We start from the raw sequence: 14,108 nt of genomic DNA, 5'->3' as shown, positions 1-14,108 counted from the left end.
TATGGAATGATATGTACAGTTAATACCACTTATATAAAATTTAAAATATATAAATGGATATGTACATGCATGGGGAGTGGGATAGGGGAAGGGCACAAAAGGGGGTTCAACTTTACCTGTTACATTTTACTTTTTTAAAAAATACTGAAGCAAAATGTCACAGTGTTAGGGTTACAAATATTTAGTATTTTTTGAAATTCATTTAAAAGAAAGACTAAATCTTCATTTTAAATCTTACATAGCAGTCCCTTTTTAATCATCCAAATGAGGTAGCAGTCTTTTGGCGTACATAGCCTCTCTCTTTGTGTCTAGGTCTATATATTTCTGTTTCTCATCTAGGAACCACCATCGCCTTCCCACAACTTCTTCAAAATGGGAATGAAGCTAGAAGCTGTGGACAGGAAGAACCCTCATTTCATTTGCCCAGCCACTATAGGGGAGGTGCGGGGCTCAGAGGTGCTTGTCACTTTTGATGGGTGGCGAGGGGCCTTTGACTACTGGTGCCGCTTCGACTCCCGGGACATCTTCCCTGTAGGCTGGTGTTCCTTGACTGGAGACAACCTACAGCCTCCTGGCACTAAAGGTAAAGGCCCATCTTTAAGCTCTTGAAATCAGGACCCAAATTGATGATGGAGATTACCTAGATCTCTTATGGTTAGTGTTTCTCCACCAATAAAGCTCACCAGTAGGCAGAGGAGGAGCAAGAGCCAGTAACTTAGGTAAAAAAAAACCACAAAGTCTACCTGAGAGTAATTAGCAACAATAGGAATAAAATGTCAAATGAAAGTAGGCATGGAAGCAGCAAGAAAAGTGCCTTGGAAGTGGTAGTGGAGCCATTTTTGTTTACCTGAGACTAAAACAGGATAAGCCTTATTGATCCAGGCTATATTCAGTTAGGTTTATTTTCTCACTTTCTTGCCTAGAGAACTGTGTTATGTTGATCAATAAATCTCTTACAGCAGTTAGGCAGTTCTCAGGAGCCAGAAGAGCTGAGTCTTTGTGTCCAAGAATTGCTGGACATGCATTCCTTTCTGACTACACACCATGCTGATAAGCAACATGACTCACTATGTGGTTGCTGCCTCAGAGGTATTTGCTGACTGTTTTCCTCTCCAATTCTGTGTATCTCTGGAGACCTTAGATTTTTAACAGAGATGACCAGGCTCAGAATGTAGAGAAAGACCTTCCAGTTGGCATTTTCATACCACATCCTTCAGTCATCCTTCTAGCACCAGGTTGTTTCCTCCAACACTCCCTCCTTCCCCACCCCAGACCCTCAGTAGGTTCTGTAATGTAACTTTCAGAAATAGCAGAACTTCAGCCATCTCAGTGTCCTGGCTAAGGAGCAAGTGATACAATGTGGAAAAAATGTGGTTACTCAATTCATTTCACAAAACAAGATGTTTTCTGTATGTGTAAGCCTGTTCTCTCTCTAATCGTACGATCTCTTCCTTCTTTTTTGCCTTCTGGTCATTAGTGTGCAAATGTGAGAAAAAAAAAAGGAAAGTAATGAGATTGTTTCTTGCTTGCAGTAAGTAGGAAAAAATACTAGTATTTAATGTTCTTTTACACACATTATTTCATTTTATCTTCCTGGTAACTCTGAACTAGAAATAATTATTTTCAGATATATTTTATTTATGAGAAAAGCGAAGTTCAGAGGATTAAGTGACTTGATTTTGTTGATATCCCATCTAGAGAGGGAGGCCTTGGAGATCTTTCAGTAGGACCAGCTGTCAGGGCCGTCACTTTGAGCCATATTGCCTTCACACATCTCCCCTCTACTCTCCCCATTCTCCCCTGGGCTCTCCTAAAAGCTTCATTTGAGACCCTGGATTTTGGCTTCCAGATCCCTGATATGACATAAGAAAGAAGCAGGGTCAGAGCATTGAACTGGGGTCTAATCCCAACTAGGATTAGAGCAAGTCATTCCAAAATGTGAGAGGTTGAACTAGATCGGGTGGGTAATGTCCAGTCCGCACTTGGGCCGTATAAGGCCCACAAAATCATTTGGTCTGGCCCTGCCAAGGCAACCCCAGGCAGGACTCAAAATTCAATAAATCTAGGAGCTTTTTTCATAGCAACATAAATTTAAATTAAGTGAATTATATTAATCAAATAATGTTATAAATATCCAAATGGCCCTTGATAGAAAAAAGGTCCCCTACCCCTGAACTAGATGATCCCTAAGGGCCCCTCCACCCCAGTAATGCTGTATAGTTTTCTGACCTTGGGGGTAACAGTTGATGCCTGTGACCGTCTCCTACTTGATTTCAGATCCCTCACCTCATCTACCAGCTAGTTCTGCCCTCTACTCATAGGGCTCTGCCCCTCTAAGAGGACTCCTGCATGCCAGCTGTTTCTCCTTTGCTAAGCCAGGTCCTTTTTAGCTCCTAAACTCCTGGGGCCAAGCCAACCTGGATGGATAGCAAATACCAAGCTTGCAACTAATCCAGGGTATTTGGTTATAAAAGGCAGAACCTTTTTTATTTTCTTAGCTCATCACTTTTTGTTTCTGTGACTTAAAATTGAAAACAGCTGTGTATTACTTTTTAAATTTAAGAAACCAAATAAAAAGTTCAGTGCATTTGGCATAGTCATTAATGCTAATTAGGCCTTTAGCCCTCATAATAATCCACTTAACATCCCTTGCTCTGATTTCAAGCTGGGCAAGCTAGTTTCATATTTTAGTTTAGCTTCCTATGTAATTTTACAACAGTAAGAGAACATGAGATGCAAGCTACTTCCATAGTTATATTTTTTTCTTTTTTAAAAAATAAATCTTTATCGTTCAGATTATTACAGATGTTCCTCTTTTTCCCCCCATAGCTCCCCTCCACCTGATCCCCCCCACCCCACCCCATGCCCTTACCCCCGCCACTGTCCTCATCCACAGGTGTAAGATTTTTGTCCAATCTCTTCCCGCATCCCTCACAACCCCTTCCCCCCAAGAATTGTCAGTCCACTCCCTTTCTATGCCCCTGATTCTATTATATTCACCAGTTTATTCTGTTCATCAGATTTTTTACTGACTTGATTTTTAGATTCACTTGTTGATAGATATGTATTTTTTGTCACTTTGTTGTTCATAATTTTTATCTTTACCTTTTTCTTCTTCTTCCTCTTCTTAAAGAATACCCTTCAGCATTTCCTATAATCCTGGTTTGGTGGTGATGAACTCCTTTAGCTTTTTCTTGTCTGTGAAGCTCTTTATCTGACCTTCAATTCTAAATGATAGTTTTGCTGGGTAGAGTAATCTTGGTTGTAGGTTCTTGCTGTTCATCACTTTGAATATTTCTTGCCACTCCCTTCTGGCCTGCATAGTTTCTGTTGAGAAATCAACTGACAGTCGTATGGGTACTCCCTTGTAGGTAACTAACTGTTTTTCTCTTGCTGTTTTCAAGATTCTCTCTTTGTCTTTTGCCCTTGGCATTTTAATTATGGTGTGTCTTGGTGTGGTCCTCTTTGGATTCCTTTTGTTTGGGGTTCTCTGCACTTCCTGGACTTGTAAGTCTATTTCTTTCACCAGGTAGGGAAAGTTTTCTGTCATTATTTCTTCTAATAGGTTTTCAATATTTCTCTCTCTCTTTTCTTCTGGCACCCCCATAATTCAGATGTTGGTACGCTTGAAGTTGTCCCAGAGGCTCCTTACACTATCTTCATATTTTTGGATTCTTTTTTCTTTTTGTTTTTCTGGTTGGGTGTTTTTTGCTTCCTCATATTTCAAATCTTTGGTTTGATTCTTGGGGTCCTCTAGTCTACTGTTGGATTTCTGTATATTATTATTTATTTCAGGCAGTGTACGCTTAATTTCTGACTGGTCCTTTTTCATATTTTTGGCATTCTCATTAAGATCCTTGAAGGTCTCACTAAGTTCCTTGGAGGTCTCACTAAGTTTCTCGGTGGTTTCTAGAAGATTCTTGAGTAACCTTATAACTGTGGTTTTGAACTCTTTATCCAGTAGTTTGCTTTCCTCCATTTCTTTCATTCGTGACATGTTTCTTTGTCTCCGCATTTTGGCTGCTTCCCTGTGTTGATGGAGTGGCTTTGTGTGGTAGGTGACCTATAGGTGACCTATAGGGCCTCCCCAGTCACCTGAGGTGGACACTCTTGGTGCACCCCTTTGTAGCGGGTGCACGGTCTTGTTGTAGTTAAGCTTTTATTGCTGTTGGTACACTGGGAGGAATTGACCTCCAGGCCAATTGGCTGTGAGGATCAGCTGTCTATAATGGAAGAACTGCTGTGCTGGAGACACCCTTATGGGGCAGGACTTGCTTCAGTGGGGTTTGGTGCTCACTGAATCTGCCTCTTGAGTATTGCACTTATGTATGTGAGAGCTGAAATCTGCTGTTGTCTCACACTGACCACTAGGTACACTGGCTTCTGGATCTCCAAGGAGGTGCAAGTCAGCTACTGTCTGAGGCCACCCAGCAGGAGCTATAGCGAGATCTGCAGATTTCTCCTCTTTGTCTGGGGTTTGGAAGTTTTGGAGCTCTCTGACCCAGCTGCAATTTGTTAAGTTAAGCTGGGAAAAGGCAGGCCATTCATATGCAAAAGCCGCTGCGCACAGCTCATGTGGGTTTGTAAATTGGGTGGGGCGGGGTCTCAAGGAATCATTAGGGAATGGCAAACAGCGATGGCTGCCAGTCAGCCGTTTCTGCGTCTCCACATTTCCGCGTCCCCGCGTCCCACGCCCCAGCGCAGTAAACAATGATTCCTGCGTGCACCTCTGTGAGAAAGCCACCCTCACTTTCTGACCCGATGCCAGACAGTCCAGTTTCTCCCCATAGGAGTCTGGATCCCCAGAGTCTCGCCGGAAACTGGAGTTCAGAGCAGTTGGTAGCTTGTATCTCCCTTCCAATTGAAAAAAACAACGCACCCAGTCGCCAGGCCGATTCGCGCACCTCCGTACCTCTGCTTTTCCGTGCCTCTGCACCTCCTACACAGTTTCAATGAGCTTTTTTCTTTCCTTCTAGTTGTAGAACTTCTACTCCACCAGCTTTCCCATGGTTCTGGGTGATAGTCGTTTTGTCTTTTAGTTGTAGTTTTGGTGTGGTTGTGAGAGGCAGCACATACAGGTGTATACCTTATGCCGCCATCTTGGTTTCTCCCATAGTTATATTTTTATTATAAATCTACTAGAGGCCCGGTGCATGAAATTCATGCACAGGTAGGGTCCCTAGGCCTAGCTGGCAATCAGGGCCAATCTGTGGGGCGACTGGTGGGCGATTAGGGGGCCCCGCTGGCACTCACCTTGGCTGGCCTGGTGCCACCTGCTCGCTGGCCCTGCCCCCTGCTGTTGCTGCCAGTCGCCTCCCTCTGCGGGGCGACTGGCGTGGTGGTCGGGGGTACTCCTGCTGGCACCCATCTTGGCTGGCCTGGGGCCTGTGGGCTGGAGGCAGCTCCTGCGTTGAGCATCTGCCCCTTGGTGGTCAGTGCGTATCATAGTGACCAGTCGTTCCTCCAGTCATTCTGCTGTTCGGTCGATTTGCATATTAGACTTTTATTATATAGGACTGCATTCTGGATTATACATCAGACTTTTGTGACTTCATATAGTGTGAGCTGGGTCTGGCTGCTCTCTATATGCTATTACAAATGTAGGAGTCCAGTAGGAGTGCTGAGCATACCTGTTGGAGTAAATGGTCAGCCAGGCCTCGTTTACCCTTCAGTCTACCCTTTTTACTTGTGGCATTGTACAGAGAGAAAACAAAATCTGACTCATTGCTGTGGTTGATGTGCAGGAGTATTACCCTGGTCTGGAGAGTAAGAATTTGATGCTTAAAAACAAATGTCAGAATATCTCTACCTCTTTTTTCCTGTGAAACATATAAAAAGTGTTTCCCTTACATTATGGATAGTCTCTTCCTGTTGTAAAACTACATTTAAAAAACACACTGTAACACTTTGGGATTCTGGGTCAGAAAGAGGGTTAGTTAAAATGTAATCCTAAACTACGCAAGAAGAAACTAGGGTAGAGGCAAGAATAACACAACCAGGGCTAACCTGTAGGTCACAGCACGTAGATTAACTAATGGACTGTCCTATTTTCCTCAGCCAGCCAGCCATTCAAGTTCTAACAAGTCAAGTTCTAATAAGTCGCAACTAAGGGCTGGTCATTGGATCAGTTGATGGGGACTCTGCCTTTAGAGTTTTCAGTTTTGTGAGCATCTAGACAGAGAATTACAACTTTGTGGTAATAAAGTTCAAAAGGGCCCCTAAAACTAAATTGGAGGATTGGAAGTTGAAGGTTAGGGAAGGCTTCCCAATGAAGTATCATGTAAGCTGGAACCTGAAGGATGGGAAGGGAGAGAAAGTTCTATTTAGCAGAGGAAACAGATGAGTGGAGGCCTGAGATTTTAAAAAAATGCAATTGAGGAACTCAAAAAAAGTTTAAATGACTAGCTTGTAGGGTGTAAGGAGAGGAGTGGAAAGAGGAAAGCCTGGGGAGGAAGGCACAGAAAATGCACAGCTTCCCTTTATATCATTTTAAGGATCTAGGTCTTTACCCCAAGAGCAATGAGAGCCATTGAATGGGCTTTAATTAGTTGAATTGCAGGTCAAATTTGTGTTTTAGAAGAACCATTCTGATAGCAGTGAAAGGATAGGTGGCTTCCAGAAGCTGAACGCAGAGATCTGAGTTAACAGGCTGTTCTAGTATTCATATGCAAAAGCCTCTGCAAGGGAGATGAGAGGGAGAATTGAGGCAGCGGCATTGTGGTAACATGGATAAGATTGAGGGGCTGGGCCTCCTTGGAGAAGAAACCTGGGTTCACAAGATATGTGATCAGTGCTGGGACCCTGCCAGCAGGCGAGGGGATCCCAAGGCAGGTGCTGGTCGTGGAGGCCATGGGGGCGTAGGCGACCAAGGAGACAGAACTAAACCTCACATCACCCTGCTTGGCCCCGGGGGATGGCTGGTTAGCCAGAGACGGGTAAAATTCCTCAGGGAAGGAACAACCTAAGACAGGCACAGTTGCAAAGGGGCCATCAGGAGAGAACTTGGGGGTCAACAGAGGTGGGGCACAGACCTTCAACCCCCCCCAAGTTTGAAGGGGCCTGAACCCTCACCCCTGCTGAGGGAGGTCTCCTTCCCCCATGGCTGCTTTGCTTCCCATGCCCAGCTCAAATCGGGACCCAGGTAACAGAGACTTGGCCGACAGCAGATGCCCTCTCACTGCAACAAGACTTGATGGAGATGTCTTGCACCCATGATGCGGGGAACTGGGGTCTTTGATATCTAAATCCAGCCTAGCATCAGGAATGCTCAGGGCCTGCTCAAGAAGGGAAATAATCCTCTCCACTAATATTTACAGGGACATATTCTTTGAATAAAGAAGCCAAAATGTGAATTCTTAAAATTTATTTTAATACCCATCACAAATATTTTACTTAGCAAGTAGCTACCACTGTAACATGTAAAATAATGTTAGTTTTCAATATAAGCATTAATGTGGGAGGTAAAATTCTTCTTTCTGCTATGTCTAGGAAGTTAGGATTTATTTCTACCTGCATCCTTATTAAATGGAACTAGTTTATTAACTTCATATTTATATTCCTAGCATTTGGGACATGGTTATTCAATAATAATTTCTGAGTGAAATATACCATGCTATATTTTCTGATTTCATTTCTATTCATTATCACCTAAAGTTAATATTCACTTAATTGTAAAAGTGAGAATGCTACTACAGTTTTAATAACGGATTAAATTATTTAAACTAATACTTTATTTTTCAAATTATGGAAACCTTATAGCCAAAAATAAGAGTGGCAAGGGACACTCATATCAGAGAGGCTCATCTCCAAGCCCACATTGACCCACCTCTCTGTCACTAAACATTTGTGTACCTCTATACCTGAACTATCCCCTTCCCTTCTACCCAACTTCTTTTTCTACAGCAAGCAGGACAGTGTCCTGTCTACAGGAAACTCTGGCACCCAATATGTCCCTCTTGTCTCCTGAGAAGATGTGTTTTACTAACCATGTGAGGAAAAGTGTGAGCACATTGGGTAATAAGTGAAACAAATTTTTGGAACTTTAATAAGGGCAGCCACTTGGCTACTTTTCCTTTTACCCTCTCAGATATATTAGTTCCAGACCCCCCCCTCCCCCACACACACATACATACACACACTGATATCTCTGTCCTTATTTCAGTTCTGGCCTTGTACTCTAATCACATGGTTACTCTAATCAGATGGAAACTCTGGCCTTTATCCATCTATCTATCCAACAATTGTAGAGCAACCTTGTGTTAGCAGTGTTAGGCTCAGTGTAGGTGATAAAGAAGAGCCTTCTTTCCAGATTGATTGAGTGATTTAAATAAAAAATGGGTGTGCAAATGCATAGCATCTTGTAGCACATAGTGGATGTCTACTATATGTTAGTTTTATCTGAATTAAGATGCCTAGACATCTAGGAAAAGGGAACTACATTTTAAGTACTCTATTTTGGTCAGGAAAAATATATGAGAGGAGGTTTGTGCAGTGAACCAGAACTCCTATTACTGGTTTTCCTCTTATTGTATGCTTGTTGTACACAAATAGAAATAGGAATATGAGAAATTAAAATGAGTGGCACTAGATTATGAAACAGGGGATCTGGGTTCTCTTACTGATTCTAATTATATCTTCCCAAGGGACAGAAAAATCCTGTTCCATGCCTCCCTTCCAGCTTCCTTAAGCTGACCCTTTAGAGTTTACAGTTCTCTTTCCTGCCTTCACTAACCACAGATACCTGAGAATGGTAGCAATTTTTTGGCATATGTAATGAAACAATTGGCATCTCTCAAATTTCCTGGAATAGCGAGGAGTAACTTAGGCAGTTCATATATTTGACCGACCACACCTGTTGCTTTCTTGGGAATACTTAGATCCATGTAATTTTCTTTGGCAAGCTCTTATTATAACATATCAACTTGCAAAGTCCTCCAATTTAAGTAAGTGTATGATTTTTGAGGAAATATCCTATGTAATAAAAGCCTAATATGCTAAGTGTCCGGTCATCCAGTTGTCCGTTCAACCAATCAAAGCGTAATATGCTAATGATATTGTAAGGGCACTCAACTGCTTACTATGACGTGCAGTGACCACCAGGGGGCAGACGCTTCAACCAGTAGGTTAGCTTGCTGCTGGAGTCTGGCAATTGGGACTGAGCAAGATGGGCTGGACATGCCCTGGAGCCCTCCTGCAGTCCCTCCCCAGCTGGCCAACCTCCCGTGTCCCTCCCCGGCCCCGATTGTGGGGTCCCCTGGCCTGGCCTGTGCCCTCTCTTAATCTGGGACCCCTCGGGGGATGTCGGAGAGCCGGTTTCAGCCTGATCCCGCAGGCCAGGCCAAGGGACCCCACTGGTGCATGAATTCGTGCACTGGGCTTCTAGTTACAGTTATAAATGAGAATTTCTGAATATCAATAATGACTAGAAAAACACACACAAATATTCATGCATATTAAGAAGATGAGGGAAACTTGGCAAATTCTTAAATAAAGCAAAGAAAAACAAGATCATAAGTGTGGGTGATATGGCAAAAAGGCAGGAGTTTGTAAGATTTTAAGATTCATTGTCTTATGCTACAGAAAGCTGACTGTGTTCATTTGACTGTGGCTGACTAGCAGGTGCTTCCTCACAATGTGCTTTCATGCCACCTCCCTGAGTAGCTTAGGCATCTGAGAAGACATAGCCCTCCACTTGCTAAAATTGCTTGAATCCTCTTAGCTATTGCCCTAGACAGCTAGTCAGTCACCCCTTTGAGTTTCAGTAATTTGAGGTTTTTGAAGTTGGCTTATGGTCCCATCATGCATGATTTTATTATCCTTCTGTTTTTCTCCAGTCTGTATAGATTTATCAGCCTAAGAAAACCCCAGGAAAACGTGAAATGTCTTTATAATTGCAGAGGTGCTCTATTCATGCCGTATGAATAAGGGTCAAGAGGGAAAGAAGGAGCTAGATGTAGAGAACTGCAAGTGTTAACTGAGTTAGATAGGAGCAGAAGGCAGCCCATGCTTTATTAGATGAACTGGAATTTAGGGGAATGGAGTTTCAGCCTTGGCATCAGCCCAGCTGGCAGCACATAGCTGAACCCAGCCAAGTTGAGCAAAGCTAATAAAGAACACATCCTCTAAATTACTATGCCAAGACCAATGATACACCGCTGTGAATGAAAACAAGACCCCAGTCCAGAAACTGATAAACTAAATGGATTTCCCTTGTTCTTTTTTTCTTTTACATGGTTTATGACATGGTTCTATGTCATGCAGATACAGATACACACACACACAAGCTGGGCTTACTTACATTTGATGAATCTGTTTCCAGTTCCATATATAGTATTCTTGCTGCAGAGGAGATCTGATAAAGAATTCTTTTCGGCAACTAAGATTCCTAACTAAGGATTATTGGAGAAACCTAGAAATCAGCAGTACCCTGATGTCCTTCATTATTATAATTAGGCATGTTTGGCTCTTTATCTTCCTTTCTTTACTCGAGGATATGTTCCTGTTTTGTAATTGCTTTCAGGGTAATATAGTGGAAAGAGCATGGACTTTGGAGACTAAAAGATCCAGATTCAAATCCTAGCTTTAGCTATGTGTTCTTTGGAAAGATAGGAGCAGAAGGCAACCCATGCTTTATTAGATGAACTGGAATTTAGGGGATTCTGTGAGTTCAGTTTTATCTTTAACATATCCAAGTGTAATGGTTGTCTCAGAAAAAGAACTTGTTTGATTATTTTTTAAAATACATTTATTAAATTTATTGGGGTGGAATTACAGGTTTCAGTTGTGGGTTTCTGTTTTATAAGATCTGTATATTGCACCGTGTGCCCACCACCCAAAATTAAATATTCTCTGTCACCATATATTAGGACCCCCTTCACCCCCACCCCCTTCCCTCTGGCAATCCCCACTATTGATTGTTTGAGTTGCAAGCTGAAGTGCCACTTTTTTTCATGGAACATCATCTTTACTTAAAATAAACAACTGACTTGGATATTTGGCAGACACTTTCTCCAAAATTAAGTGAGCTGGGCACTTCAAGGAAGACAGCCTATAAACATTTGTTGTGAATGGTAAATTTAAAGTTTCAGGCACAAATTAGAATTTTGAAAAACTTCTATTTACCAACATGAGCTTAACATCTTCCCAATATGTAAAGATTTCAGTGTCACCCTTTACTATGTTATATCCCATCTAGAAGTTATTTTGGTTAAGATTCAGCCAGTTGTCTTAATATTAAATATGAGATGTCAGGAAGGTAAAAAGCCATAGAAAGTTTGAATCTTGGGTTCAGAAGTCATCAAATTCAACCTCCCACCTGACTCAGGACTCACCTTAAGACCATCCCCTAAAAAAACTCATCTATCCCTCAAATTCTTCCAGAGCCAGGGAGATTATAACCTCTCAAAGAGCACCTTCCTTCTGCTTATGATAACATTAATGGCTAAAAATGTTCTCTTTCTTTTTTTATTTTGAGCTGAAATCTGCTTTCCCCCAGTATCTTTCCATTGGCGAATTTTGTTTTTGTTTTTTTTCTCTTTTTTTAAAAAATATATTTTTATTGAAAGGAAAGGAGAGAGAGAGAATCATTGATCAGCTGCCTCCTGCACACTCCCCACTGGGGATTAAGCCCACCACCTGGGCATGTGCCCTTGACTGGAATCAAACCCAGGACCCTTCAGTCCTCAGGCCGATGCTCTATCTACTGAGCCAAACCATCTAGAGCTCTTTTGATTTTTTATTGATTGTTAGAGAGGAAAGGAGAGAAAGAAAGAGAAACATAGATTTGAAAGTGAAACATTGATCCACTACCTCCTGTATGCCCCCTACTGGGGATGGAGCTGGCAACCCAGGCATGTGTCCTGACCTGGAATCTAACCGGCAAACTTTTAGTGCTCAGGAAAACACCCAACCAGGTCTCAAATTTGTTTCTTGTTTCATATGAAACCTTTTCAGATAGCTCTTGATACTCTTGTTTCTCCAAATATTTTTTTTCTTTAGATATTTCTGAGATTGGATAGTTTATAAGCTCATCAGCTTGGACTCTCTTCTTGATCCATTTCAATTTACAGTGTTGTGCCTAGAGTGAACTCTACACATCAGTGATGGCCTAACTAGTGTAGAATGGAGAGGCACTCTCACTTCCCTTAGAAGGGAATTATACTGTGACCTAACTGTTGAAGATAAGTGTTGTATTTTTTTCTATGTTTATATTCTCAGTGGTCACAGTACATGCTTAATGTTACCCCTTATTTAGTCTCAGCACAAGTTGAACTTCTGGACATAATGGCCATGTTAGGTAAGGGGATTTTCTGGTAGTTTTTGTATTTTGCTACTTAGGGGTAGGAATGGTAATTCATAAGATTTGGAAAGTGCTTTTATAATTTATCTTTTATCATAATACCCAGGTAGTGATAAACCAAGTATTTTCCTCAGTAAAAGGTTTCATCAAATAAGAGGATCCTCCCTCTTTCCCCATAACTTTTCTTTATTCAAATCAGTAGCAATTATATAGCACCTGATCTATAGAAACATGGAAGCCTTCCTTAGGTATGAATTCAGTTACATTCACATAGTAAGTAATTGCAGTATACTGTACAGCTAGTCTTACTAGAACTTTCCATGGAAAAGAATGTAGGTCATAAAATATATTAAACATCACTAGAGGCCCAGTGCACGAAATTCGTGCACGGGGTTGAGGGGGTGTCCCTCAGCCCAGCCTGCACACTCTCCAATCTGGGACCCCTCGAGGAATGTCCAACTGCCCAATTAGGCCTGATCTCAGTGGGATCAGGCCTAATTGGGCAGTCGGACATCCCTCTCACAATCCAGGACTGCTAGCTCCCAACCGCTCGCCTGCCTGCCTGCCTGATTGCCCTTAACTGCTTCTGCCTACCAGCCTGATCACCCCCTAACCACTCTCCTGCCAGCCTGATCGATGCCTAACTGCTACCCTGCTGACCCAATTGCCCCTAACTGCCCTCCCCTGCTGGCCCAGTCACCCCTAACTGCCCTCACCTGTCAGCCTGGTCACCCCCAACTGCCCTCCCCTGCAGGCCTAGGTACCCCCCAACTGCCCTCCCCTGCCAGCCTGGTCACCCCTAACTGCTCTCCCCTGCCTACCTGGTTTCCCCCAACTGCCCTCTCCTGCAGGCCTGGTCCCTCCCAACTGCCCTCCCATCCTGGCCTGATCACCCACAACTGCCCTCCCCTGCCAGCCATCTTGTGTCCACATGGGGGCGGCCGTCTTGTGTGTTGGAGTGATGGTCAATTTGCATATTACTCTTTTATTAGATAGGATAATAACCCATAATTCAAAGAAGTTAAGTGATTTTCAAGGACCTGAACCCAGCTGCATGGGTTTCTGACTTCAGAATTCATGTTCTTTCTACTGTAACACTTCACTTTTCTATGCCTCAAAGAAAGTTTAGAGATAACCATTAGGTAAATAAGTCTAAGATAATTGTGAGGAATATTGATTAAGATATTGAATGTTAAAGTACTTTGAGAATTGTGAAACGTGATTCTCATGGGAAGAGTTGCCATCAGTGATTTTGGAAATGCATAGTGAAATCTACCAGAAACTCCAGGGCCCTTTTTTACCTGGCAGGATTGGGATGAGTTTGAAATGTGTATTGAAAGTAGAATGAGAAGAATTAAGAGTGGAAGATAGCACATCTGGACAAGAGAAGTCAGTCAGTTTTCTAGGCCAGTCACTACCAGCTGTTCAGCCATAGAAAATATAATACTATAGCTCTCACAGAGAAAGGCTTTCATAATTGAGTAAGGCCACCTGTATATGTGGGTGTACAACCAACTATGCCAATTGAGATATTCCTAGGAAATTTAATTTTCATGGAAATAAAAGGAATAGGAAAAGCCATCTAGGGGCACTGGGTAGGACCCCCTGCCTCACCTCAGGATATTTTGAGTATGTGCAAGTTTCTCTGTCCTTTGTTACATTCCTGTATAGCTACTGGTAGTCTGTCTTTGCTTTATAACACCTGGAAGTCTATTTGGATAGGGGCTTATGGCACCTCTTTTTGGCTACTTGTACTTTTTAGTGACAGTGCATCACCACACTTTTTTCTTGTGTGTGTGTGTGTGTGTTT

At 42.5% G+C, this 14,108-nt stretch overlaps 1 protein-coding gene across 10 annotated transcripts in view; it reads left to right on the top strand.

Moving 5' to 3' along the window:
- Nucleotides 1-14,108, top strand: part of SCMH1 (Scm polycomb group protein homolog 1) — a 137,053-nt gene that overhangs the window by 84,881 nt on the left and 38,064 nt on the right. For 8 of the 10 annotated variants that reach the window (XM_079777386.1, XM_079777382.1, XM_079777384.1 and 5 more), the window contains one exon: nt 340-583. The exons of the other annotated variants lie outside the window; for them this stretch is intronic. In XM_079777386.1, the coding sequence (XP_079633512.1) occupies nt 340-583 (244 nt within the window). The remainder of the gene's footprint in view (nt 1-339; nt 584-14,108) is intronic. 10 annotated transcript variants of the gene reach the window in all.

Source organism: Cnephaeus nilssonii, assembly GCF_951640355.1.
Source record: "Cnephaeus nilssonii genome assembly, chromosome: 7".
Classification (NCBI taxonomy): Eukaryota; Metazoa; Chordata; class Mammalia; order Chiroptera; family Vespertilionidae; genus Cnephaeus; species Cnephaeus nilssonii.
Note: the sequence above shows the minus strand (reverse complement) of the source record. Positions and strands in the feature narration are given on the sequence as shown.